The sequence below is a fragment of the Pseudorasbora parva genome, chromosome 21 (assembly GCF_024679245.1).
Source record: "Pseudorasbora parva isolate DD20220531a chromosome 21, ASM2467924v1, whole genome shotgun sequence".
NCBI classification, from domain to species: Eukaryota; Metazoa; Chordata; class Actinopteri; order Cypriniformes; family Gobionidae; genus Pseudorasbora; species Pseudorasbora parva.
The window spans coordinates 7,337,896-7,365,324 of record NC_090192.1 but is presented as its reverse complement, the minus strand read 5'-3'; the positions used below and the strand labels follow the sequence as shown (position 1 = coordinate 7,365,324).

The 27,429-nt window shown below is 37.0% G+C and overlaps 1 protein-coding gene across 3 annotated transcripts in view; it reads right to left on the bottom strand.

Moving 5' to 3' along the window:
* The window catches only part of prkg1b (protein kinase cGMP-dependent 1b), a 242,337-nt gene that overhangs the window by 62,214 nt on the left and 152,694 nt on the right, over window positions 1–27,429 (bottom strand). For all 3 annotated transcript variants that reach the window (XM_067430423.1, XM_067430422.1, XM_067430424.1), the window contains 2 exons: window positions 20,877–20,982; window positions 17,113–17,176 (listed from right to left, as the gene is read on the bottom strand). In XM_067430423.1, coding sequence (XP_067286524.1) covers window positions 17,113–17,176; window positions 20,877–20,982 — 170 coding nt within the window. The remainder of the gene's footprint in view (window positions 1–17,112; window positions 17,177–20,876; window positions 20,983–27,429) is intronic.

The following is a 27,429-nucleotide window of genomic DNA, read 5'->3' as shown; positions in this document are numbered from 1 at the left end:
CAGTTCAGTTCTGTTGACAACTAAAGTAGTAAATTTGTCACTAACTCATCGTTGCTCTGATTGGTTGTAGATCTGTCCAATTAAGTGCAGAGGCAATTTCTTTCCTGGTTTGGTTGAAACACGCACCATAATCACAGCCCAATGGAGCAGTATCAGACTCATATTCATATATCAGACTCATAATTATTAACTTTTATTAACAATTATTAACTTAACTAATAATTTGATAAAATGCACTTACTTTGGACATACATGTTTTTACATTGTACTTACATTTTAAAAATGTCCTGCATGTAATTACATATGTAATTAATTTGTGTAGTTACCTTTATAATTACACAGTTGGCACTTCCCTTACACTTTAACCTACCCTTAAACTTACCCAATACCACCACAACTGTCCCTAACTTTACTCTTAAACCTACCTACACAACCAACATTGTCCCTAACTTTACCCTTAAACTGACCCACACCACCACACCTGTCCCTAACTTTACCCTTAAACTGACCCACACCACCACACCTGTCCCTAACTTTACCCTTAAACTTACCCACACCACCACACCTGTCCCTAACTTTACCCTTAAACTTACCCTTACCACCACACCTGTCCCTAACTTTACCCTTAAACTTACCCTTACCACCACACCTGACCCTAACTTTACCCTTAAACTGACCCACACCACCACACCTGTCCCTAACTTTACCCTTAAACTGACCCACACCACCACACCTGACCCTAACTCTACCCTTAAACTGACCCACACCACCACACCTGTCCCTAACTCTACCCTTAAACTGACCCACACCACCACACCTGTCCCTAACTTTACCCTTAAACTGACCCACACCACCACACCTGACCCTAACTCTACCCTTAAACTGACCCACACCACCACAACTGTCCCTAACTTTACCCTTAAACTGACCCACACCACCACACCTGACCCTAACTTTACCCTTAAACTTACCCACACCACCACACCTGACCCTAACTTTACCCTTAAACTTACCCACACCACCACACCTGACCCTAACTTTACCCTTAAACTTACCCTTACCACCACACCTGTCTCTAACTTTACCCTTAAACTGACCCACACCACCATACCTGTCCCTAACTTTACCCTTAAACTGAATCAGGCACAGACAAAATAAGAAATACATTTGAAGTAATCTATCGACACACTAAAGCTAGTTGACACAGTAACAAAATGAAACACATTGAGGATGAACAACAGGAACAGCCTGACCTTCGATTTAATTCAACACTTTAGACTGAAGTAATGGAAGAAATAATAATCAATATTCATTGCACATGATGCGATAGGATTGTAAATGGGTTTTCTTTGGATCTGCTATTCCTGACAACAGCATTGAATATGGTTTGAAACTGGATGATTTGTGCTTTAGTAGTAGGTGTAGGTAGTAGGTGTTTCAGCAGGTCTCATCATCCCACACCCAATGACTTGGGGCCGGATTCACAAAAATCTTCTAAAGAAGCAGATTAAGAAAATTCATAAGTATGTTCCTAAGTGCAATTTGAGTTATCAAATATTTCTTTTGAGAACATCTTAAAGAACATCTTAAAGGGCTTTGCTATTGTCTGATTGAAAGGAGGCTATTGCTGAAGACTCGCTGAATGAACAAAACCTGGCTTGACGGAAGTTAATTGCTCAGCGTCGCGTTTTTTGTGTGTGAAATTAAAATAGCTATACTAACAGAGCCTTTCTCAATAAAATGCAGAGGTTATTTCCATTTATTATGCTCTGTCTTTCTTGTTCTCCCTTGAGTGAATGCGTCCGGTATCTGTGTGTGCTGCCTCTCTAGTTATAGCTAGAATGAACGCTTTGGAAGTATCACAGTGATGTTTTCCTGATCGATCAGTGTAATTTCAGAGGTAGTATAGGTAGCAATATGCATTATAGGTAGACTGGGTAAACCCACCCTGATCTGCCGGCGATTTGATTTCACCCAGCAACTCAGTCTGGAGACCTGTACATTCATTTCTACTGCTTCTGTTACACTTTTGCGGGAACCAATCACAGACTGGCTTATCCACCCGGCGCCTTATTGGCGGGTTTAACACGATGGCAGATAGAGAAACGATGGGTCGTTGCCCGTTGATCACGCCTCTTTTGGTCTGATTGGTTGAAAGACTATCCAATTGTAGTATTCTAAATAATGCTCGTTAATCACACCTTGTACAGTAGAAAATACAGAGCAGACTCCCCAGACCAGAGTTTAATTTAAAATTGAGCTTGGTCAGGTGACAGCCAGACAACATTATAGGTAACTATAGTGTTATTGTGACAAGTAGTGAGGCATAGTGTCCGTGAGAATGGGACCAGGCTGGTGGAGTGATGATAATGAGCACCCCATGCGCTCTGCACTCGTCTCGGACGCATAAAAGGAGGAAGTAGAATGGCACGCTCTTTCTTGGCGTCTGTTTCCATGGTGAATTATCGATTTGTCGCTCTGAGAATGTCTTGTGTGTTCACGGTTAACCTACTCTGAGTTGTCTGAAATTACTCACAGACATGTTTTTGGAACCAGCATACCTTGAGTAAGACAGGTTTGGGTTAATCAACTGAGAGTCCAAGGTATATATGGCGGTGGAAGAACCATCCCCCCAGGGCGAGTAAGTGATAAAAAGAAGAATTGTATTCTTAAGAATGTTTTGTGAATCCAGCCTCTGGACATCAAGACCCAACACATTTTTTATTTCATAGATCAAGCTGAGTCCCTGAAGTCCTGGAAGCTTAAAGATTTGATTTGAGATCTGAAGAAGCTCACATTTGTTCTTTGGTTTTTAGCCACAGAATGAACTGGCTGCTCCGGCAGCATTGTACAGGCTATCACTGAGCTCACCTTGAGGAAGTAAGGATTGAATGTGACTCTCCTTTGTACTGTTAGGATTTATTGTTAAATACCACCTTTACATGGCATTTGTGGTTTGCAGGAAATAATTCTGACTCATCCAGCAGTTTTTAAAGCGAGAATGAAAAACACATTTATATTGATGTGTATACAATGGAAGTTCACAGGGCAAGACATACCAGAGGGATAAATGTGAAATTTGTACAGCTTTTATCTACTTATTTATTTTTGTAAGCTGAATATAATTATCTCTGTAAAGTTTATTTGCAGAATTTCAGTTTTCAAATGTCCTTAAAATGCTTTAAATTGTCCTCTTGGTGGATACATTCTGGCAATAAATTCCTGTCTGTGGAGTTTTTCTAAAATATGCCAATAACAGCATACTACTGTACACACACACACACACACAGACACACAGACACACAGACACACAGACACACACACACAGACACACACACACACACACACACACACCCACACACACACACACACAACTTCTGTGAAGGGAATTGCATCAATTTATAGAAATGCAATTTGGCCAACTGAGATGTGATCAGTCACCTGATTTAAAAAAAAATAAAAAAAATTACAGTGTACTGTGCACAGTAAACAAATGCATATAATCTCTAGATGACCAACAAAATGTGTGTGGAACACATTGTCCTGCATGTTTAATGCACTCCACATGACCTTCATGAAACGCAATATAAGCTGCGATTTTTAACATCTTGTTCTTGACATTATCCAATCGGACTGCCAAACATTGACATGTAAAGACAAAATTGGATTAAAAATGTGAAATAATAATTTTGATAATGCCACTTAAACACAAATATACTACAGTTAGTGACTGAACAGTGTTGGGGTAACTCATTAAAAGTAACTTTTATGAGTTACGTGATCAGATTACTTTTTCAAGTAACTAGCAAAATAACGCATTACTTTTAAAATGTACAACAAAATATCAGAGTTACTTTTTCAAATAAGTAATGTCAGTTACTTTGTTCCTTATCATGGGAACTTAGGGCGTTCCCAGAACGGTGAGGCAGCGTCTCGTTCCCTATTTAGGGAACTAAGGTTACAGATGTAACCGAGCCGTTTTCCCATTTATTGAGTGACAGCTCTTATTTCAAATGTTGAGATAATTGGGTGGTGTTTCATGATGGTTAGTGTAGTTCTAGACTAAATGTGAGACTGCATTTACTCATCTCACTTTCACAAAAAAAAGTTCAGTATTCCTCAAAATGAATAACATCAGTGAAATGCAAAATCAGAAACCTCCATTAATTAAATATTTTAAATAAAACAAAATATTTGTATTAATTAAATTTCGCTTAAATTCGCTTATTGACCAATGTACTTGCTGCTGACCATCTATGATTCAGTAAACCATAAGAAAAAAATATTCTGCATCCTGTTTTTCCACAGTTTGTTTGAGCTGCGCCCTTTACTGTACACACATGATTTTGCATTTTCTTCAACCTGAGGCTTATTATTTTACTTTTGGTGTGAAAAGGTTTGCTTAAAGTATAACTTTTTTATTTGAAAGAAAAAAAACAAGCCTAGCCCAGGTTTTGTAACCTGTATGTAATGCTTCTTAAAAAGTAACACAATTAGTTACTTTTTAAGGGAGTACCACCATATTGTAGTGCATTACTTTTCATAGTAACTGCAGAGATATTTATTGCTGCACAATCCTTACTGAATTACTTTTTAAACTGTGATTCTTTTCCAGAATCCACCATCTTTCCACTCTTTGCCCCACATTCTTTTATTCCTAACATAAGACATTACACATCTGATGGAAAAAAGCTGACTTTTTGACCCATGTTGCTCTAAGTACAACAGTACAGTGTGGAAATGCCTGCCAATTCCAGCACTTCACAAGTCTGTTTGGGATAAAACCCAGGCACAGTTAGTTGCCATAGACAAAGGGCAACAGAGTGCAAAAGAGACCGCCCACTTTTTAAGCAATCCTGTTTTCAGATTTGTTTCCCTTTCATTTACCTAATAAATATTTAAAAAAATATATATAGAGCTCTAAACATGCATCAAAGCAACCAGATTTGACATAAAAAAGGATGTGAAAATCAGACTAAGGGTACAAGGCTATGTAATTAATGTCTATGAGGAGATTAGCTACTCATGCCTTGATACACTGCAAATTGCATAACCAAATCAAGGGTAATACTGTATAAACAGTTGAATAATAACAGAGAGTCTATTATACTCCATATTCCTGGACTCTTTTGAAGATTCTGTTAGCTAAGTAACTTTGCAACTCTCATTAAAGTGTTACTACACCTTTAAATCACTGGGAGTGGGTGATCACTACTGATGACTCTGAAGGTGATCAAAGTGAGACAGACATCGTTAGTGATATTGGAATGTCTTTGAAAAACAGTTAATCTGAAAATCTTTATCCTCATAGAAGAAAATGCTGTAATCACAAAGACATATTTTCTAAACAACATTTTGATGTTTTAGGGCCTTGATCATTAATGATTATGGAGTGAAACGAAAGAATTCTCAATGAGAAGTCAATGAGAATAAAAAGTAATACTGAAAAGTTTCTTTTCCCCTCGTTTCTTTGTCCTTGTTCAACAAGCATCCATTTTTTTAAAAACAAAAAGCTATTTGTTGTAATTTCCTTCTTGAAATGGGTTTCAGGAGAGTCATCAATTAAAGATTCATGGATATTTAAACTGGAACACCATGCGGAGTAATTCTCTGTGATGACCATCTCCATACTGAACTGCAAAATATGATGCCATGAGTTTGTTTCACTATCAGGCTTGCAGAGTTTGCAAAGATATTCAACGTGCCAAGAAAATTTGGCAGTGCAGCACATCCCACACATCCACTTGCTCGGTTATGAAGGTCTTAGTGTGGAGACAATAACTAATACCGTGGCTGTACTGTACTAGATACACACTTCTTTGCATAAATAATTTCAGACATCTGAGTCTAAACAGATCAATCATGACAATGTTAGGACCCTATCATACACAGCCTTGCACCCCCTCTAGAGTTCCATGACTGAACTAGATATGTGTGAGCTGTACTGGCAAATGATACAAAAATATTTTCAAAAACCTTCAAAATAATGTATTTGTTTGAATCGCATAAAAAAAGGACTGAGCTACATGTTGAAGTCGACTCAGCAAAGTCAGTTTTTCAGAAAAACTAAAGTTAAAGTTTTCTGAAGCTTTCAAAACAAAATCCCCAAGCAACAATACCTTAAAATCCATGGTAATAGTACCAAGTTTGACACACATCAAGTCAAAACCAAATATGAAAAAAAATTATATAAAAATGTAATATAAATATAATAAATATAATATCAATATACACTCACCTAAAGGATTAGTAACACCTGTTCAATTTCTCATTAATGCAATTATCTAATCAACCAATCACATGGCAGTTACTTCAATGCATTTAGGGGTGTGGTCCTGGTCAAGCCAATCTCCTGAACTCCAAACTGAATGTCAGAATGGGAAAGAAAGGTGATTTAAGCAATTTTGAGCGTAGGATGGTTGTTGGTGCCAGACGGAACGGTCTGAGTATTTCACAATCTGCTCAGTTACTGGAATTTTCACACACAACCATTTCTAGGGTTTACAAAGAATGGAGTGAAAAGGGAAACACATCCAGTATGCGGCAGTCCTGTGGGCGAAAATGCCTTGTTGATGCTAGAGGTCAGAGGAGAATGGGCCGACTGATTCAAGCTGATAGAAGAGCAACTTTGACTGAAATAACCACTCGTTACAACCGAGGTATGCAGCAAAACATTTGTGAAGCCACAGCACGCACAACCTTGAGGCGAATGGACTACAACAGCAGAAGACCCCACCGGGTACCACTCATCTCCACTACAAATAGGAAAAAGATGCTACAATTTGCACAAGCTCACCAAAATAAGTTGAAGACTGGAAAAATGTTGCCTGGTCTGACGAGTCTCGATTTCTGTTGAGATATTCAGATGGTAGAAGCACAATTTGGCGTAAACAGAATGAGAACATGGATCCATCATGCCTTGTTACCACTGTGCAGGCTGGTGGTGGTGGTGTAATGGTGTGGGGGATGTTTTCTTGGCACACTTTAGGCACTTAGTGCCAATTGGGCATCGTTTAAATGCCACAGCCTACCTGAGCATTGTTTCTGACCATGTCCATCCCTTTATGACCACCATGTACCCATCCTCTGATGGCTACTTCCAGCAGGATAATGCATCATGTCACAAAGCTCAAATAATTTCAAATTGGTTTCTTGAACATGACAATGAGTTCACTGTACTAAAATGGCCCCCACAGTCACCAGATCTCAACCCAATAGAGCATCTTTGGGATGTGGTGGAACGGGAGCTTTGTGCCCTGGATGTGCATCCCACAAATCTCCATCAACTGCAAGATGCTATCCTATCAATATGAGCCAACATTTCTAAAGAATGCTTTCAGCACCTTGTTGAATGAATGCCACGTAGAATTAAGGCAGTTCTGAAGGCAAAAGGGGGTCAAACACAGTATTAGTAGGGTGTTCCTAATAATCCTTTAGGTGAGTGTAATATTTAGGGGATTAAGGCATCAAAAGAAAATGTTAAAAACCCTGTCATATGAGATTTTTAAAGATAGTTTAAAAATAATCTAGTGCACAGCAAAAGTTTTACAGTGACTGCAGTGATTCGTTTAGTATAATATATAATTTTTATTGCACTGTTTTAAAAACTATATAACTAATGATCTAAAGAAATCAGTGGAAACTACTAAACTTAAGATGATAGAGCTCATTCGTAGGGTATGTTACATCATAAATCATACCTAGTGAAGGGTTAGGAAGCTGTTGTGTGAAGCAGATTCAAGCATGTGGTCAGAGATATCCTCCATCTCTGCCTGCAGCAAGTGACCAGTGAAGAGAGCAGAAAACCCGTAGAGACAAGTGAGAGAGGAGAGATAGGAGGAGAAAGACAAAGAAATGAGGGACTAAGAGAATGTCGAGAGAACAGAGCGAGAGATCAAAGCAGAGAACACAGCTCTGTAGTTTAATCAGGGCAGTAGAATGTAGCAGGTGACCAGTAGAGACCCAGCAGGAAGACAGCTCATTAGTCAATCTACCCACAGTTTTAGGCCATGATCATGTTCATCAGCTCTGCTTTTAAAAGATGATAGTGAGTTTCATAAAGGCATCAATCTGTTATTTCTTTGATCCATTTAAAAAAAAACATCTCTCCCTCCGTAGAGATCGCGTTCGGGGTGGGGTCCCCATCGGTGGAAATCCCGTTCGTGGGGGCACTACGGTGCGATCGAAAAGGGCACTTTCACTTTCAAAGGGACATGGGCTCAAGAGGGAGGAGTCGTGGTCTTTGAAGACATTTTTTGTTCTTTAAGCCCTTCTCTCACAGATGCCGTTTTATAGTTATTGGGCTGCATCAGTAAGGGCCTTAATTTGGGTCGAGGATCGGCCTATGTCTTCACGGACAACCCGTCAGTTCCTCCGGCTCAGTGCAGGTCAAATTTTTTGGCTCTACCAGTTGACTTGATCCGAATCCTGAATCAATACGCTGATTTATAGCCGTTCGAAACGTTGTTTTGAAATCGCCACATTACTATATAAGTCCTTATTTATTTATTTTTTGTGCACAAAAACAATTCTCGTCGCTTCATAAAATGATTGTAGAGCCACTGTAGTGAGATGGGCTTTGTAACGACATCTTTAGTACCTTTTATGGGTCTAGAGAGAGGAAATGACATTGGTGTCAATCAGGGCCGGCTCTAGCTCTTTGGTTGCCCTAGGCGAGATGGAGTTTTGCGCCCCCCACCCCTCCCCACCCCACTCACTTTTATCGTCTCTATTCTAATTCAGCACGTCTGTTTTCCTAGGCCTACCCCTAACCGAGAAGCACTTATTATTAAACACGTTTGATGCTTTATTTCCACTTTTCAAACATTTTCTCACTTTTTATTGAAAATAAATGCCTTTCCGATCTGGTATGTGATGGGAAAAGGGAATAGAGCGGGTTGGCAAAAGGCGGGATCGAACCTCTGATCGATCTGCATCAAATCTTGCTGCCATGCGTCTTACCACTACACTACAGCCTCTGTAAAGAATTTGGTGAACACAGCATATTTGTGTTTAATGTAAATAATATGGTATCTATCGTTAGGCTGCTCCAGTAAAAAAAAAACAAAAAAAACGAGAGGCCGTATTTATTTCCTTCCGACGCCCACGTAGAGAGTGTTTGTACTTTTCATAAATAACATGCATACCGTACGTTATCCATATTCATAACAAACTGGACTTTTAATATTTAATGACATCCATTTAGGTTATTGTAGATTATTGTCAGTGAAGTTATGTTTGCAATACGTATAGTAATTATGTAGAAAACTAGCAAGTGATAGCTTAGTGACAATATTAATAATATTTATAAAATAAATATTAGTTGATAAGATTGATACTAAGTAATTTTATTTTGTTTGACAACTTATTGGCTGAGATAAGAAGACTAACCTCTATACTGGGCTTTCTTTCGATTTTCTTCCTTTCTTTTTTTCTCTTTTTCCATCCCTGTGCACCCGCGGGTTTAGGCGCCTCATTTTTGATGAACGCGCAAGATGAGCACTTGCCTGACCTAACGCCTGAACTAATAATCAATAATCACCATCAATTCAATCTAATAATCAGGTTGATAAGTAATTAAACGTGTGGCTGAGGGGGCGCCCTATGATGATCATGTTTAATGAACATTATGTTGTATTTCGCTTGTTCCGATTCTATGCTTAATGGGAAGTATGGGCGGCACTAGAGCGCGCTCGCGCCCCTAACACAATTGTCGCCCTAGGCAACCGCCTAGCTCGCCTATAGCAAACGCCGGCCCTGGTGTCAATGAAGGCCTTTCTGAGCCATCAGATTTCATCAAAAATATCTTCATTTGTGTTCCGAAGATGAACAGAGGTCTGACGGGTGTTGCACGACATAAGGGTGAGTAATTAATGACAGAATTTTAATTTTTGGGTGAACTAACCCTTTAAGATTTTTCAGGAGTGCATTATTAAAATTCAAAATACTATCAACTATGACAAATTATGAAGAATAACCAATTATTAAATCACATTAATGTGCATCTGAGACATCTTTTTTTTTTACTCTGAATAGTCATAAAATGCTTCACTAAACATCTAAAATATAATTTTAACTTTAAAATAATGGTCCTGGGCCCAGTTCCCCAAAACGTTCTTATCGCTAAGTAGTTCTTAACCTATTCCTTAACCTCTCTCTTAACCCTATGGCACTAAGTATATCTTATGTAAGTCACACTTTCGCAAGATTGGTCTGGACCATTCGTAGCACTCTCTTAGCGTTGTTTAAGCTCAAGACGCTAGTCACCGCCACTGTGCAGCAGTCTTTAGAAATCAGTGCAGTACAGTACAAAATAAAAACAATGATTTTATGTTATGGGCATTTTACGACTAATAATAAAATGTTTGCAATGGATACAGGCCTATTTATGAAGTTGACTTTATTTGGTATCAGAACTAATATGTTGCTAATTGAGCTATTTTGTAATGTCATTAAAGCGTTTAAATTGGCAATCACTTTAGATAATTAACATCAGACAATTTGGCTCTAAATGGCTAAGATCTATAAATGGGTAAGCATGGTGGTGTCCAGTAAGCAACCAACTATGGCAGTGATACAACGTATCCTTCTATTAAATCAAAGACGACGCCCGCCACGGAGACATTCAGTCCATGTCAAAGTCTTTATTCGACAAAACTTAAGCCCTTTTGACATTTTGCCTGACATTGCTATATTAAATTTTTTTTTGCCTCCCAAGTATGTTGTCCATTTCATTTATTTGAACTCAAAATCAACACAAAATAACACAATGTGTTAAAATGACACGACGTGTTAAGTAGTTTAACACAATACATTGTGTACCATTAATATAAAAGTGTATTACATAATTTTTAGAAGTCTTTAAACCCATGTCAAGAACAACGGGATAAGGAGGGTGGATGATTAGCAAGGTATACCCATCTACCCTTCACAACATATCGTGAGAACATATTATTGACAATTTTATAGCTTTAATATTCTATATTTTACGGATAACTTAAACTATGTTGAGATAAATGTTACTGTAATAATTTGAGGAATGTTTCATTTGCATAGAACGTGCTGTTTTTCTTAAAGCTGTAATGCACCTTCGCGTGAAGTGGAAAATCGATCTCTGAGCAATCGATTCAGCAGCTTCACTTGGGACAGCTTCACCTTTGTTAAGTCATTCTTAGAGGCAGCGTGTTAAGAAGCTTCCTAAGAGACACTTCGGGGAACATACTTAGGAACATAAACAACTTTGGTAAGATATATCTTTTCGAGTCTTCTTAGCGGGCTAAAGCCCTATTCGGACGGGATTAGATTAACATGGGGACGTCGGGGTAAAGTCTTTTTACCTCAGGACGTCTTTAATATTAATGGTCAATTCGCACGGGATTAAGACATCTCAGTAAAACTAGCAGAAGTGGGAGGAGTAACTCGCTTTACACACCACGGTAACCTCCGTGTCGTCATGTGCGTATGACGTTGCTGTTATCACGTGAGCAAACACACATGAGCGCCAGTCTGAACACCGTCTACAATATAATGTTTGTTTTAATAAACAGTTAGATCCAGTCTAACGATTCTGATTGGATTATGTTGGTAATAGACACTTTCCTAAAGCTAAAATAAGTGTTGTGCCTCTAATAAGTGCTTTTGATCTTCTTTTTGTTTTAAATGATATGTGGAAAATACTGGAGGCTTGCCACAGAGTTTTCCCTCCACCTACAACGCAACCGAATGCTTCAAGCGCCTCAAAGCTCGCAAAATACATTTAAAAAAAAAAAACTTTTAAAAAGGAAATGATGGAATTTTACCTCACTTTTTTACAGCGGGTCTATTCGAACGGGATTAGTATTACCCCAGGTCATTTTTCCGGACCTCTTTATAGAAAGAAGGTAAAAGTCTTGGTAATCTTTACTGACATTGTCCGTAATGACTACCGAGATGGCACATTCGGACGGGACTAAAATCACAGAGAACCTCTGGTAATAATTACTTTACCCCCACGTCCCCATGTTAATCTAATCCAGTCCGAATAGGGCTAAAGAGTGAGCGTTATCGGGAAACCGGGCCCAGATCAGTAGTTCTCGAAGAGCGACTTATTGTGATCTTGTCAAGTTGTTGTGAATAGTAATTCTTTATAAGATATCATAGTTAGTTTGTAGCCATAATCTCATTCAGTAATAATTGATTACCATCATAAATTTGCTATTACTTACTGATTAGTTAATCTTGTTCCCATATTAGTTAATAGTAGCTGTACCATTTATTTGTCGTGCATTACTTCCCGCATAGTTAATGGCAGACCATTATTCTAAAGTATTCTTCCAGTGATAGTAAATTTTAAATAATTTGTTTCTTCAAAAAACATTTTAATATGCTGATTTGGTGCTTAAGAAGCACTTATTACTATTGTCAAAGTTGAAAACAGTTGTTCGTAATATTTTTGGGAAAAACATGATAAATTCAGAAGTTTGGGGTAAGAAAGGTTAAAAAGAAAGAAAGGAAATGATACTTTTTTTTTTTAGTAAGGACACATTCAAGTGATCAAAAGTGATGTTGAAGACATGTATAATGTTACAAAAGATGTCCATTTCAAATGAATGTTGTTTATTGAACTTTCTATTTATCAAATAATCATCCTGCAAAAAATCATGGTTTCAACAAAAATATTAAGCAGCAAAAACAGTAATTTTAAGGAGACTTAAGGAGAAAATTATTATTATTATTATTTTTTAATTATTATTACTCTGTAGAGAGTTTAAAAAAAATAAAACAGTAGATATATGGCTGTCAAATGTTTTGGTTACACTTTATTTTAAGGTGTCCTTATACATTTATAAATGTATTAAATTATACATTTACAATGATATAATATAATTAACTACATGTACTTACTGTAGGGTTACAGCAATGATTATAGTATCTATATGTAACATGCAAAGAGTATAAAATAAAGTGTCACCAATGTTTAACACAGAATTGATTACAGAAGACAGCGGACAGCGAAAAAAAGTTTTAAGTAAAAAAAGAGGCTTTACTGAAAGCACTTTAATCATTTTGTGTACTTCTTGTAATACAATCTTTAATTAAGTAAAAACTGAGAAAAGCCACATTATGGTTGTGATATATGTATTACGTAAGAATGCTAATAGCCCCATTTGTAAACACAAATTCAAAAATATGAAATTAATACAAAGTAGTTTTGAATTCATTGATGATCTTAATTAACAAGGACGTGACCGTCTCATGGCTACTCTGTTCATTTTAACATTTTTTAACATTATGAAAATGAACAACAAAATAAAAGAGGTAAATTTTTTTGCATTTGGTTTCTAATTAGGTAGCACTTCTATACCTAGAAGAAATTATAAGCTCAATATTTGGCTAATCAAATTAGTTTAAGGGGGTCAGTTATACTCTCACATATGGATTTGCATAATTAATCAAGTTGTAACGCTCCGGTGGATTTGGATGGCATCTTTACATATGTTTGAGAGAAGAACCACATGCAAATGAGAGATGTGTTTCATAAGCAATGTTTCTGAAGAGAGTCCAAAAAGTCAAAGCTGTCCTTTACTTAACATTTTAGGACTTATTACTTAAAGTGTCTACCCTTGGTAACAGCCTGTCGGAAGCAATTTGGTGTTTTTTCTTACTTAAATCCAAATAAATGTCATTCTGTATGGGAATATCTTTTGAGTAAATGTCGCCAAACTCCCTCTGACTCAATAAGCCCAATGTGTGCTTTTGTCAACATGACAAATTGAGCTCATCTAGATAATGACAAACAAAATAAAGAGCAATGTTAAATCTCAAATTTAACATAGAACAACAGCCTTAAAGGTCAATGGAGGCAAGTAGGATCTTAAATTTCACAACATGAACCGTCATGCCTATGTATAATATGGTACAGGGTAATGGGCATAATTGTTCATGACCTATTTGAAATGAACTGGATATTCAAAAATGGAATCAGGGGCCAGTAAATAATAGCCTGACATGGTCTAGTCAGAATATGAGTCTGAAACTGCTCCATTGGGCTTTGATTATGGGGGTGTGTTTGAACCGACACAGGAAAGACATCAATTGGATAGACCTACAACCAATCAGAGCTAGAGAGTAAGTGACGTATGTTGAGCGACGCATAGCATTGCTGTCTGGAACTAGTTTATAACTAGTTTATTATAGATACCTGGAACTACTAGAAGATGAGTGTAAACAAAATGTAAACTATTATTTAAAAAGCTGGAACCGAACCCGCCGGGAAGACACGGACCCGACTGGACCCGATTGTCTCATATTCCACACTGTAAAAAATTATTTAGAAAAAAAGTTACCTGGTTGCCTTAAAATTTTGAGTTCACTGAAATTAACATTTTGAGTTAATACAATGAACATTTTTTGAGATTCGAAAACCTTTATTAAAATATTATTAAAAGATTTTGTAAGCATATTGGTTAATTGTGTGTGTTTTATTTCTGATGACGCAGTGAAACATGCCAAATAGTGCTATTTTCATGATTTATAATTTTTTTTATGTGGTTCAGATACAATAATATTTTGAGTTTATATTTATTAAACAAATTTCCTTCATTGTATCAACTCAAAGTTTTAATTTCAATAAACTCACAATTTTAAGGCAACCAGGTTACTTACTTTTTTAAGTTAAACCAACAAAAACTAACCAACATTTTTAACAGTGCACAATAATTTGGAAAATGTACAAGTTACAAGTTACACAAAACACAAAAGCCGTGCTGACTCTGATCACGGCCAGGTGTTCTCCGGGTCCGATCGAATCGGGTATTACACACAATGTTAAACAGACTCGGGACTCAAAGTAATAGATTGAGACCCGACCCGGACCCAGCCGACCATTTAAAATATAGACCCAAACCCGTACGTGTCCCGGGTCCACGGTTCTCGGGTGGTCCGTAAAGACCAATGCGGCAAAACATCTTTCCCATCGATAAATGCCTTGATCGCAGTCCTCTGTTAATCTTTTAAAATGAATGCGCTGTCGATATGTTCTATAACAGACGCGATGATGGAATCTACACATCTCAGTTCTTCAACCCAAGCGCTCTTTGATGACGTGGCTGATTACGTTTCTGATGATAATTTGTCAATCATCGCCCTGACAATGTGACTGGTCCGAACAGTTTCTGTTCGGGAATAATAACTCCTCTACGGATCGAGTCCAAACCGAACTTCCCGACCTAAAAATGTTGTGGGCGGGGCTAAGCTCGGCTGGCATCCAGGCTAAGTAAATAATGCCACATGGGTTATTATCGGCAACTAAAACTAAACATTAAACAAACTTATTACACGGCTTGGTGAAATACTTGATTCTGATTGGTCAATCGCGCATTCCAGCGGTGTGTTATTTCCAGATAACAACCGCTCATCCGGGTACTACGAGTTATCTTGACCGGTACTACTTCTATGCTTAACGCTGGCGCCATCTTGTGGCTGTTAAATACTTAAACAGCCATGGCTACAATGGAAGACTTCAAGGCGGGTTTCCTTTATAAAGTTTTAAATATGGATATTTTTCTTACACAAATGCATCAATTTCGAATCAGAAGACTCTATTAACCCATCGGAGTCGTGTGGAGCACGTTATTTGACGGACAGCTGTATTTTTTATGGACTTCAAAAACAGCTAACGTTACAACTACTGCTGGGATTAACGTTAGCCTGGACTTTTTAAATATAACTCCGATTTTATTTGTCTGAAAGAAGAATGTCATATACACCTATAATGACTTGAGGGTGAGTAAATCATAGGCTTGGTTTCATTTTTGGGTGAACTAACCCTAAAGCTTAAAACAGGAAGCTTTTAAAGGCTTAAATAAAGGCTTAAAGCAGTTTGGAACTGTTTTTCTTTGCGGAAGCTTTGCGTTAGAGCTAATAAAATATTTAATCTCAAGACAATATTTTGTGTCTAATTTATTTGAGACTAGTAGACTAGTAATAAGCGGGATAATGTACACCCAGCCGGTTGTTATCGCAGAATAAACCCCTTCAGAGTGATGCAAGACTGATCCTGATCACTCTGTCTGGGTTTATTCAGCGATAACGACCGGCTGGGTGTACATTATCCCTTACATATAAACTAACAGAAATAAAATAAACATTAACTGAAATAAAACAAAGGGACATGGTGGTGGGAAAAAAATGGGAGATTTGGGGCAAATTTACACTCTAAAGGCCCTTTAACACCAAAAATGTAATTAATAAGCCTCGTGTCGAAAAAAAATGCAAATTCACACCTCTACAGTAGAAGGCGCATCTCAAACAAACCTTTCAGCCGTGCCTCCATTCTGGATTTCAAAAGAAAGTTCAACACTCTTACTTCAGCAATAAAGTGAAACACACATGTGGTGCTTATCTAAAGTTAATAAAGTGAGATTAAATGCATAAAGTATATTTTGTGTAATTTAACATATTAAATTATTGCAAGTTCGCATAATATTCTGAGTTTGCATTTCACTTTTGATCACATTTGCAAGCTCACGTTTAGTCCCGAACTACACTAACCATAATGTTTACACACAGCGCCTCTGCACTACTCCTGATTTCTCTCAACATGTGGACAAGAGGGTGGTCGGTCAATAAATGTAAAAAAAAAAAAATATTAATAATACCACTGGTTTCCACTATCATTTTGTAGAAAAAAAACATTATCCATAGAGATATTATTTTCTACTGATAATGTACAAATTATGGGATGTAGACCAATAATGAGCTCCAAGAGTCTTTAGTGATGATATGTGCTTCTCTCAAAGTCATATATTAATGTGATTTAAAACTGAATCAAATTTAATTGCCAAATATCCCATAATCCTCAAGAAAGATCCACCAAATTTGCTGTCAGCATTAAAATAAAAGGACTGGACCACTCCAATGAAGTACAATCACATGATCTCCAAATGTTCATGAAACAACAACAATCAAAATTAAAATAACTTTGCCAGTGAGACCTTTTTTTCTGATTAAAACCTTTGTCTAGTGATATTTAATGAATCCCAATCAACTATATTTAATGAACAATGGAGTCATACCATTAACTGGCTCTTCTGAGAAAAAACACATTTTATACAAAACAGTTAAGTGGCTTACCTCCTCCAGCACATCCGCTAGCTTGCTGAGTATTTCTTCTGAAAGGCCTTGAAACGTCGGAACGCTGTGAAAAAGACGAAGAGCAAGTTTGAGGTTTTGTGAGCCAATAAAGCTGCTTCCATCAGGCCACAAAGGGTCATATCTGACCAGCAGAAAAACAACTCAAGAGTTCGTTTTCAAAGAATGGCTAAAGAAGGGGTCCATCAGTATTAATTTAGTAATATCACAAAAGGATAACTTGGAGTTTTAAAAATTCTATGAATTCTATTAAATTTATGGAATCGGGCAAGCACACCTTTTCAATCTCAGAATGAATGCCTCAGGTTGATGTGTGGGTGGACTTCTCATGAGATTTCATAAAAAAGAGAAGCTGCCAATCATTTTAAATATCTGGGAAAAACCAGCCAGCCAGAAAGAACTTTCCTAGAAGAGATCTCAGTAGAATAAACATGAGATGATTTAACACTAATTTAAACACTGAAGTCAACATAAAAATAAAAATGAACTTTTTTTTCTGACTTTTTAGTTGTTTTATTTCTACACTTTTTTAAACATCTGAAGCTCCCGATAGGATACAGCACGATTGAAGACTGAATGAATTTCTGCTGTCACATTCTCACAGATCACACACAGACATCTTAAGCTTCCTTTAAACGCAGAGTCCATTTCTGTTCCTTGACATCGTCAGCCATTTTACCTGTTAAGCTGGTCTGGGGCCTCTAGGAAAATGTAATTTGGAAAATGACATTTTGCGTTGCCAGACGCTTTGGAGTCCGTAACCGAATGATTGTTTTAAAAAATGAAACAAAACCTGACCTCTTTGTTTAAGTATTCAATCATCCATTACAGATAAAACCATAACATTGTTTCCTTTCTATTTTCAGATCAAAGTTTATTAGGTGTTTGCTAATGCTACACAGAAAAGAAAAGAAAAAAAATGAAAACACAGATTGTCCGATCATATTATTTGTGATCTACACAACATGGCAATTCTCTTCCAAACTTAATTTCTTTGCTTTTGATTAATCTAATTCTCTGAGATGTACAGCTTTCTAGATTAAAGGTAGGGTAGGCAGTGTTTTCTATAAACATTTTTTATCACATTCACATCCTGATAGTAATCAATAATAGAAGGGGTCTAAATATTAATAACATATCTCAGGACCAAAAAATGTTCATCCAATCATTGCATTCAGTCAAGAATTGCCATTTTCACTGAAAGAGTAATGTCTTTGCCGTTTGACAATGAATGATTTCGATAAGCATCCACTCAGAACACCCTGGCAAACACAATGGTCACAAGAAAAACCCAAAATACTAGGGGTGTCAACAATAATCGATTCGGCGATGCATCGCGATGCGGGGCATGAACGATTCAGCATCGATGCGGCAAAGTGCCATAATCAATTATGTCACTGTTTATTTTCTGGCGGACGATAAAGTTGTGAAGTTTCAAATACTTCCGGTTCCGGGAGAATAACAACAACAACAAGGAAGGAGATGACCGCGATAGACGGGTTATTAAAAACGCGCTAACGACCCGAGGTGTGTAGGATTGTACGTATATATTTTTTGCACAATAATAAATTAATTTATAATGACGAAATACGGTGCAATTCACCTTTATTCCACAAGGTGGCAATGTCTGATACCCAATGATGAAGTGACGTTTCACTCATAGTTACCTCTGACAGAAAACGAAACAATTATTATAATCTGCAAAACTTGAAATGACTCAGTGATTTACTTCAGAGAGCAAGTACTAAACACAATCAAATATTAGTGTCACTGTCTCTTGATGATGGATGTGGTCAAGAAGCTGTCAGTGATCAAAATATTGATTTTGAAGACATTGAAAATGAGTTTGGAGAATATGCTGGAGATGGCGAATATGAGGCAGATACTGAATACACTGGTAAACGATCTCTGACGAGGTCATATGATGACGGTATTAAACATCTGCTCAAACTGAATCCTTCCAAGCTCCAAAAGGTAACGAAATAGGTTTTATTTTATTTTTCTGTAGCTGTTACTCTAAAATCAGGAGTTTTATATATTATCACGACAGGTCGAGGTCTATCCATGTTAAATATAGATCTGGGTCGCTAACGACCTGAATATGTAAGAATGTTTGGTGAAACAGTCATGCATTTAAGAGTTAATTGCATTTTATTTAATTTTATTTAATTAAATTTTATTTTATTTAATAACTTTTATGTAAAAGATACAGGAGACACATAGCAGCCAATACAATCTGTTGTTTAATATCTGCTTGTATTGCCTCATGACTGATGAAAAATTTGCTTTGTGTGCAGTAGAATTTTGATGCATCCCAATGCATCGTAGAATCGAATTGAATCGAATCGTTACCTGGTGAATCGTAATCGAATCGAATCGGGAAGGCAGTGCTAATGCACACCCCTACAAAATACCCTAGCACAGTGGTTCTCAATGAGAATTTGAAATCATTAAGCGTTTATATTTTAGATGTGGCAGGTTGGTTTTCGCTGGAAATTGCATACATACGTCACTCGTCCGTGCATGTTGTGTCATATCTGTAAATAGAGAAAAGTTGCTCTGGCTATTTTGACATGATTGGTGTAAGAGTAGCATAGATTAGCTGTCACAGAAAGGCGTCCGCCAATATCGAGTTCTCTTTTGCGTTTGAACAAACAATAACTCACATGCCAAAATGCCCAGTTTATCGATTATTCTCAAAAGAGCAGTCTTAAATGAGCTTAAAAAAGTCTTAAATAGAAGAGTTATGGGGGAAAAAATAGATGCGCGTGACAGCACGTCCGATCTGTGTCATGTGTGGTGGTGGTGGATTTTAAAGTGATAGCAGCCTAATAAATCACAGAGTTGCTGTGATGTTTGTCATTAACGTTAATCGAAGAACAAAGGTAATAGAGAAAATTGTAGCTTTAATAAGGATTCATCAATAATTAAATAATAATTTATGCGGTTAATACTGTAAAGTGTTTGATAACTTTATTCAATTTCTGTATATTGATATGATGGGCATAGGAAAATATGACATTTATTATATATGAATATTGTTTTAAGTTCATTTAATTTAAAAGTTATTTTAGCCTAATAAGTGTTAAAATTTATAGCTTTCAATTATACTGTAATGTTGAATAACTCTCATTAATGTTTGAACAATCAGAGACATCAGTAGAAAAAAATGGCACTGCTCCTCACATTCACTCAGAAACACTTAAGAAGCAAAAATATACTTTCTACTTACAATTCATAGTAAAATATGAGCGCAAAACCCATTAATGTGGTGTGAACGTCATTTTATGACAGGCAGACTAATCAATATTATATAATAAAAATAAGAATGTTTTAATAAAGCAATGCTATTCATAAACAGCTCAGGGCTGAAAATCAATATTTCCTGACTAAGTGAGTGGAAGGAGAAGAATTAGACTCAAACGAGCAGAGTGAACGTACAGAAACCAGCAGCACTCTAATCATTATCTGCCCCGGCCTCCGTCTAACCAATACACATTTCACTTTCCTCAGAAAAACTGCCAAAATATAACAACAGTTGATTAGAAACGTTTAAGAGTAAAATGACATTTCATCAAAATCCATCACCTGGGGGATAAATGATGAGACAGAGTGTAAAGCCTGAGTTACCGTGATTGTGTAACCATTCACTCCTGTGTTATTCATTCACAATGAAAATCAGTGAATTTTATTATCTTATATCAAGGGTTGGAAAAAGAATAGAAAAGAAAGGAGAAGCAGCCCACCTCTTCAGGAACTCCATGTACTCTGCATGCTTGATGAGTCCGGTCCTCATCATTATGGTCTGGAAACACTGGCGGTCGATGGCCCATAACTTCACATTTGTGAGGGCTGAGAACAACATATGAAAATAAATAAGAAAATATGTCATATGTCGTCATCTTTATATAGCCATGTAGCACAATGTCCCCTCAGTGGTTCAAATCTTGATCTTCATAAAAAGACTAATTGATATAAAGTATTACAAAATGTTAATCATGATAGTGATTGATATTTTGTAATACTTTTTATACAACAGCTCTTTCTGACTCTCGATCTGGCTGAGAGACTTTTCCAGCCGTGTGATATTCTCCCTGTATCTTTCACCGTTCGTATCATGTCATGGTGGCCAAGCCGAAATCCACCATATTTTTTTATAAATACTGTCATGAAATGTAGATTTAAGATTTTTTGGCAAAAGTAGTGACTCATATATAAACAGTGCCTGTATAAATCTTTTAGACGCTTTCGCAGATGTGAGATCCAGGTATTAAGCCATTGGAAATAGCATTATAACATACTATCCTTAACTAATGTTGTAATTCACACTTGCCCACCGTTCAAAAATCTGAACACGCAAGTTGTAGAGGAACGTGTTATGTATAAGGCATATAACGTATTGAAGGTTTATGCTAATTTCTGCCATAGACCTGCCACATTTTGAGGGCCCAAATGGTCTTTGGATAACAGTTTTTTTGTCAATTGGCCTTTCCTGAAGGCAAGTTATACACTCACCTAAAGGATTATTAGGAACACCATACTAATACTGTGTTTGACCCCCTTTCGGCTTCAGAACTGCCTCAATTCGTGGCATTGATTCAACAAGGTGCTGAAAGCATTCTTTAGAAATGTTGGCCCATATTATATTAAAGACTATATTGCACTGCAACACTGCAAAGATCTGCAAGGTATCGGAAGAACAATATACTAATGCTATAGAGCTTGTAGAGATGCAATCTCATGAAATTGCAGCACAAGTGTTTCCCACTTAATAAACCCTCATTTAACAGGAATGCGTTTATAAGCATGCATCATTTGCACCCTCATGCAGCGAGGGCAAATGATGCTGGAACAAGAAATACTTCATAAAGGATCATTTTCGAAACAAAAATACACACTCTCATAGCAACAGTAAGGGACACATTCACACTCCTGGTCTCATAACGCTTTTAACGGTTTCTGAGCTCATTGAGTCTTGACCAGTTATGGTGGATTTGTTTTATAGTACTGAAATGTCTTGACAAATGATTACTTTCTGTGTGTGTGCACTGTGTGTGCGTTCAAATACACAAAATCAATTACAAGTTTGAAGTTGTCTGGGTTTGTAGCAACCTTTAAAATCAGCACATAATTCTCTACAGATGTTAAATAAACAGTAGGCATTGGTAATTAATTAAATATTTAAGGTATTATATTATTTATAGGTTATATATTATTCGGTTAATTCTATAAATATGAAGAAAATTCGGATGATTTAGCATAATACAAAAGATTACTTTTTATTTAACCACTAAGCATTCAAAAGACCGTGGTGCCATTTTAATGAATACGTTTCATCAAACTGCCCATAAATTAGTGAATCAAAGCACATGCGGTCAATGACTCACTTGTACATGCTTTAATTATTCAACATCACTATTTATTGGGGTGATATACACTGATCAGACATAACATGAAGACCACTGACAGGTGAAGTGAATAACACTGATTATCTCCTAATCCCGGGACCTAATAGTGGGTGGGATATAGTATTAAGCAGCAAGTGAACATTGTGTCTTTAAAGTTGATATGTTAGAAGGAAAAATGGGCAAGCGTAAGGATTTGAGCAAGTTTGAAAAGGGCCAAATAGTGATGGCTAGACAACCCGGTCAGATCATCTTCAAAACTGCAGCTCTTGTGGGGTGTTCCCGTTCTGCAATGGTCAGTATCTATCAAAAGTGGTCCAAGGAAGAAACGGTGGTATACCGGCGAAAGGGTCATGGGCGGCCAAGGCTCATTGATGCTCGTGGGGAGCGATCAAACTGAAAAGCTGCAGCTCAAATTGCTCAAGAAGTTAATGCTGGTTTTGGTCCACAACCGAAAGCTCTAACCGTCAGCACGTGAGCATCAGAACGGGACCACAGTCTGATGAATCACACGCACGAGCGTGTGTGCGTGTGTGTGTGTCGTTTACGAGGGCACACATGGCACCAGGATGCACTATGGGAAGAAGGCAAGCAGGCGGAGGCAGTGTGATGATTTAGGAAACTTCCACCTTTCACGGAAACAGTTTTCCCTGCTGGCTATGGCCTCTTTCAGGAGGATAATGCACGCTGCTACAAAGCAAAAATACTTCAGGAATGGTTTAAGAAACACAACGAGTTTGAGGTGTTGACTTGGCCTCCAAATTCCCCAGATCTCAATCCAATCGAACATCTGTGGGATGGGCTGAACAAACAAGTCCGATCCATGGAGGCTCCACCTCACAACTTACAGGACTTAAAGGATCTGCTGCTAACATCTTGAAGCCAGATACCACAGCACACCTTCATGGGTCTAGTAGAGTCCATGCCTCGACAAGTCAGGGCTGTTTTGACAGCAAAAGGAAGACCAACACAATATTAAGTCACAATGTTATCCCCGATCGGTGTATATGCGCATATGATGTGTTTTACCTAAATTGTGTTAATTTAGATAAAAACAGTGTAAATAAAATTTCATAGCAAATACACAAATACTGAGATATATCACATATCATCAAATGGATGCACACACTGAGATATTAATATGGTTAGCAATACAGTAAATCCTTAATTGCCATTTCCACATTTTTTTAAGAGATGGTAATGAAAATGTGAAAGTGTGCACTCTAAAAAATGCTGGGTTTAAAAACAACCCAAGTTGGGTTGAAAATGCACCAACCCAACAACTGAGTTGTTTTAACCCAATGGTTGAGTTGTTTTAACCCAGTGGTTGGGTTAAATGTTGCTTAAGACAACCCAATTGCTGGGTAAGAACAACTCAACCATTGGGTAAAAACAACCCAATTGTTGGGTTGGTGCATTTTCAACCCAACTTGGGTTGTTTTTAACCCAGCATTTTTTAGAGTGTGAGAACAACTTGCCAAATATAATTGGCAACCACACTTTCATTTCATTCCAATTAAGATGCCGCTTTTAAGGCAAAATGTGAATGTCAGAGAAAGCAAATCTCAGATGAAGCCAATACAAGATTCAACATTAGAATAAAAAAACACCTTACTGAACAATTGCAGACAGGCTAATTTGGCTCATTCCAATTCAAAATAAACAGAATGCTGCCGCTTGGCTGCTCATGGACCGGGACATCTTTTTTAATCTGAATGTGCTGCATAGGCTTCTAATTTTCCATGAATCCAAATCAAAACCACTTCTTAACACCTTATTAAATACTGGCTGAGTGCTTCTTCTGTCTCCGCTTTTCACTGGGGAGCAAAATGCAAGACAAAATTAACCTCTTTATGGTTGTCTGTCTCTCTGAGTGGTTTGATCACGAGCCATGCTGTTGTTCCTGTCATTCATATCCGGCAAACCCTCAGTTGGCCAGGGGAAAGTCTATTTCAGTGGAACATTTACACTCTGATTATATAACGCAAGCTTCTTTTTGATCCCTTGTCATGACGTTGATTAGCGGGATGTTGATTATGCGCTCATAAACCTAACTCAGATGCTAAGAATGAAGAGTACTGATCAAATGCTCTTTGATGCTCTTTCATGAGAGGGTTTGTGCTACCAGTGTGCTTTTACACAGGTGTGCAATTACTCTATATTAATATATCATTAGCAGTACAGGCCTCTCTAACATTTATCTTCATTTTTTAATACAGTCAGTCGGTGTAATGTTTAAATTAAAGTTCAGAAATTTCTTGTTGTACAAATGTTTTCTAAGAGGACATAAATAAGATTCCATTAAAAGATACCGAATCCTTGTAACACTGTGGCCTGAGGGTGTGACATGATAAAGCGACAAGCGTACAGGATTTGTTTTGATAGCAAAAAGTCAGTAGTCAATACTAATACCACTGGAATGCATGTAGAAAGTCGCTTCACACAGTGTTTGAACATTAAAAAAAAACCCAAATGCCTGTTTTGTCGAGTATCCTCGCAAGCAGAGTCTTAAATGAGTTAAATTAAGTCTTAAATGAACATAAAGAGTTGTGAGAAAATGGGATATGTGTCAGATGTGTGTCATGTGCGGCAGGTCTTAAAGTGACAGCAGCCTAATATACCCGCTGTCTGTCATAAAGTTAATAAAAGAACAAAATCAAAACAGAAAATGACACCGCTGATTGGCTGAATAACAATTAATTGACTAGATAACTTTCGTAGCCTTAATAAGGATTAATCTATATTTAATTAATAATTCATGCAGTGAAGACTGTGTAGTGTTTGATAACTTACATCTTAAAGCACTGTTTACATGGGTCAAAAAAATGAAAACAATAACTTTGTGTGCATTTCGAGAGGGCAAGTACAAATCTGAGCTGGTCAGATTAAGCCAATGATAAAATTAGTCCTGATATGTGCACATGTAAATGTGACATTTATTATAATGGGTTTATGTGAGAAAATTAGATATGTGTCAAATCTGTGTCATGTCCGGCAGGTCTTAAAGTGACAGCAACCTAATAAAAGTTAATAAAATGACAAAAAGTTAATCAAAGAACACAAAAAAAGAGAAAATGACAGCGCTCTTTACTGAATAACTTGTGTAACTTTAATAAGGATTCATCTATATTTAATTAATAATTTATGCAGTGAAGACTGTGAAGTGTTTGATAACTTGCTAGACTCTCCTGAAAATCTTAATGCACATTTTAAAGTGTAATAAATGTTCAAATGGGTAGCTTTCAGTTATACTATAATGTTAAATGGCTATAATGAATGCCTACAATTAAGATAAAAATGTATTTCATAGAGTAGCAGTATATCTTCTTTAATATAAAACGATGCCATTCAACAAATATTTAAAATATAGGCTACTGTATTTATGCTGTTTGTACATTGATTTGGAGATTAAATTTGAATTTAATACAAAAATATATTAAAAATGTAAAGTTAGATGCAATTAATCATGATTTAACACACACACACACACACACACACACACACACACACACACACACACACACACACACACACACACACACACACACACACACACACACACACACACACACACACACACACACACACACACACTCACAAAAAAAATCAATTGACAGCATTATTTATAATGACTTCTGTGTCAGCTCAGAGAATTTAGTTTAGTCACACAAGAATGGTGCCTTGGCAACCGGAAATATGTATGGTATTTTCAGGCAATCTTGATTGCTAGTCATCAACAAAAGTACACAATAATGTGTACATAATGCCAACAAAATAGAGTCAACATTCACAACAGAAGCCTAATTATGACCACTACCAGTTTGTCTCTGCCAACTGACACTGCCAAATGTGTGGCTTACAGCAAACCTTGAGTTTCCCTTTAATAATAATGACATCCTGTAGCTCAAACCGTAGAGCACCACACTAGTACATGTAAGTCACGTTGGATAAAAGCAGCTACCAAAAGCATAAATGTAAATGATACTCTTGTAGCATTCATGCAAACTCATTTGTGATCAGTGTCATTCCACACTGCAACATGAAACGATAGTTGCAATAGTCTTTTCTTCCCTGTTATGACATTTTCAAGTGAAATGGCTTCTTTGACAAGAAGGAAATGTAGTGCGGAACTTCATTTTGTCCATATGGATTTGATTGGATGGTTGTGGTTTGCTATTGGTGGATCTAATGTGGAGGGAGGGAAAGATATTTTGAGATTACAAGGGCACAATAATGATGTGCATGTATAAATCATTTAAAATAAACACTGCAATATTCCATACAAAAATATACAATTTTGACAATATTTCAAGGTGACTTTAAAATGAAAATGTTCTGATTGGCCATTTTGTCTCATCACACAGCATTTTCACTTTTAGTCGCTGGTATATTTTCTTCAAGTGTAACTAGTCAAAGCTACACTGTGTATATTTTCACCACTAGGGGTCTATAACCTCTTCAAAACAATAACAGATGTGTAGATTGGTGACGCAGTGAATGAGCGAATAGAACTTGTCGTCATACTCATGGATCTAATAATGTTTATAAGGAAATAATATTTATGGATCAGTGAAATGTTTTTTAACATGACTGTGGTATGAAGCAGGCCACAATTACTGATAAGAGACATATTTCAGCGCCACATGTGAGTCCTAGCGGATATAAAGAAATGAGAACATTTCATTCTGCCGAACTAACCACAAGTGCTGAATTACGACTCATACAGGTCAGTTTATGTGACAAATTAAAATTGTGAGGAAACACAATGCTGCATTTGAGAGAGCTGAAAGTTATAATGTTATTCTGTCTGTTAGTTTGTTGGCTGTTTGAGACTAGCAGTAAGCTACGGCAACATTAGAACAGCAAACGGATGATATTCTAATATTTCATCTCG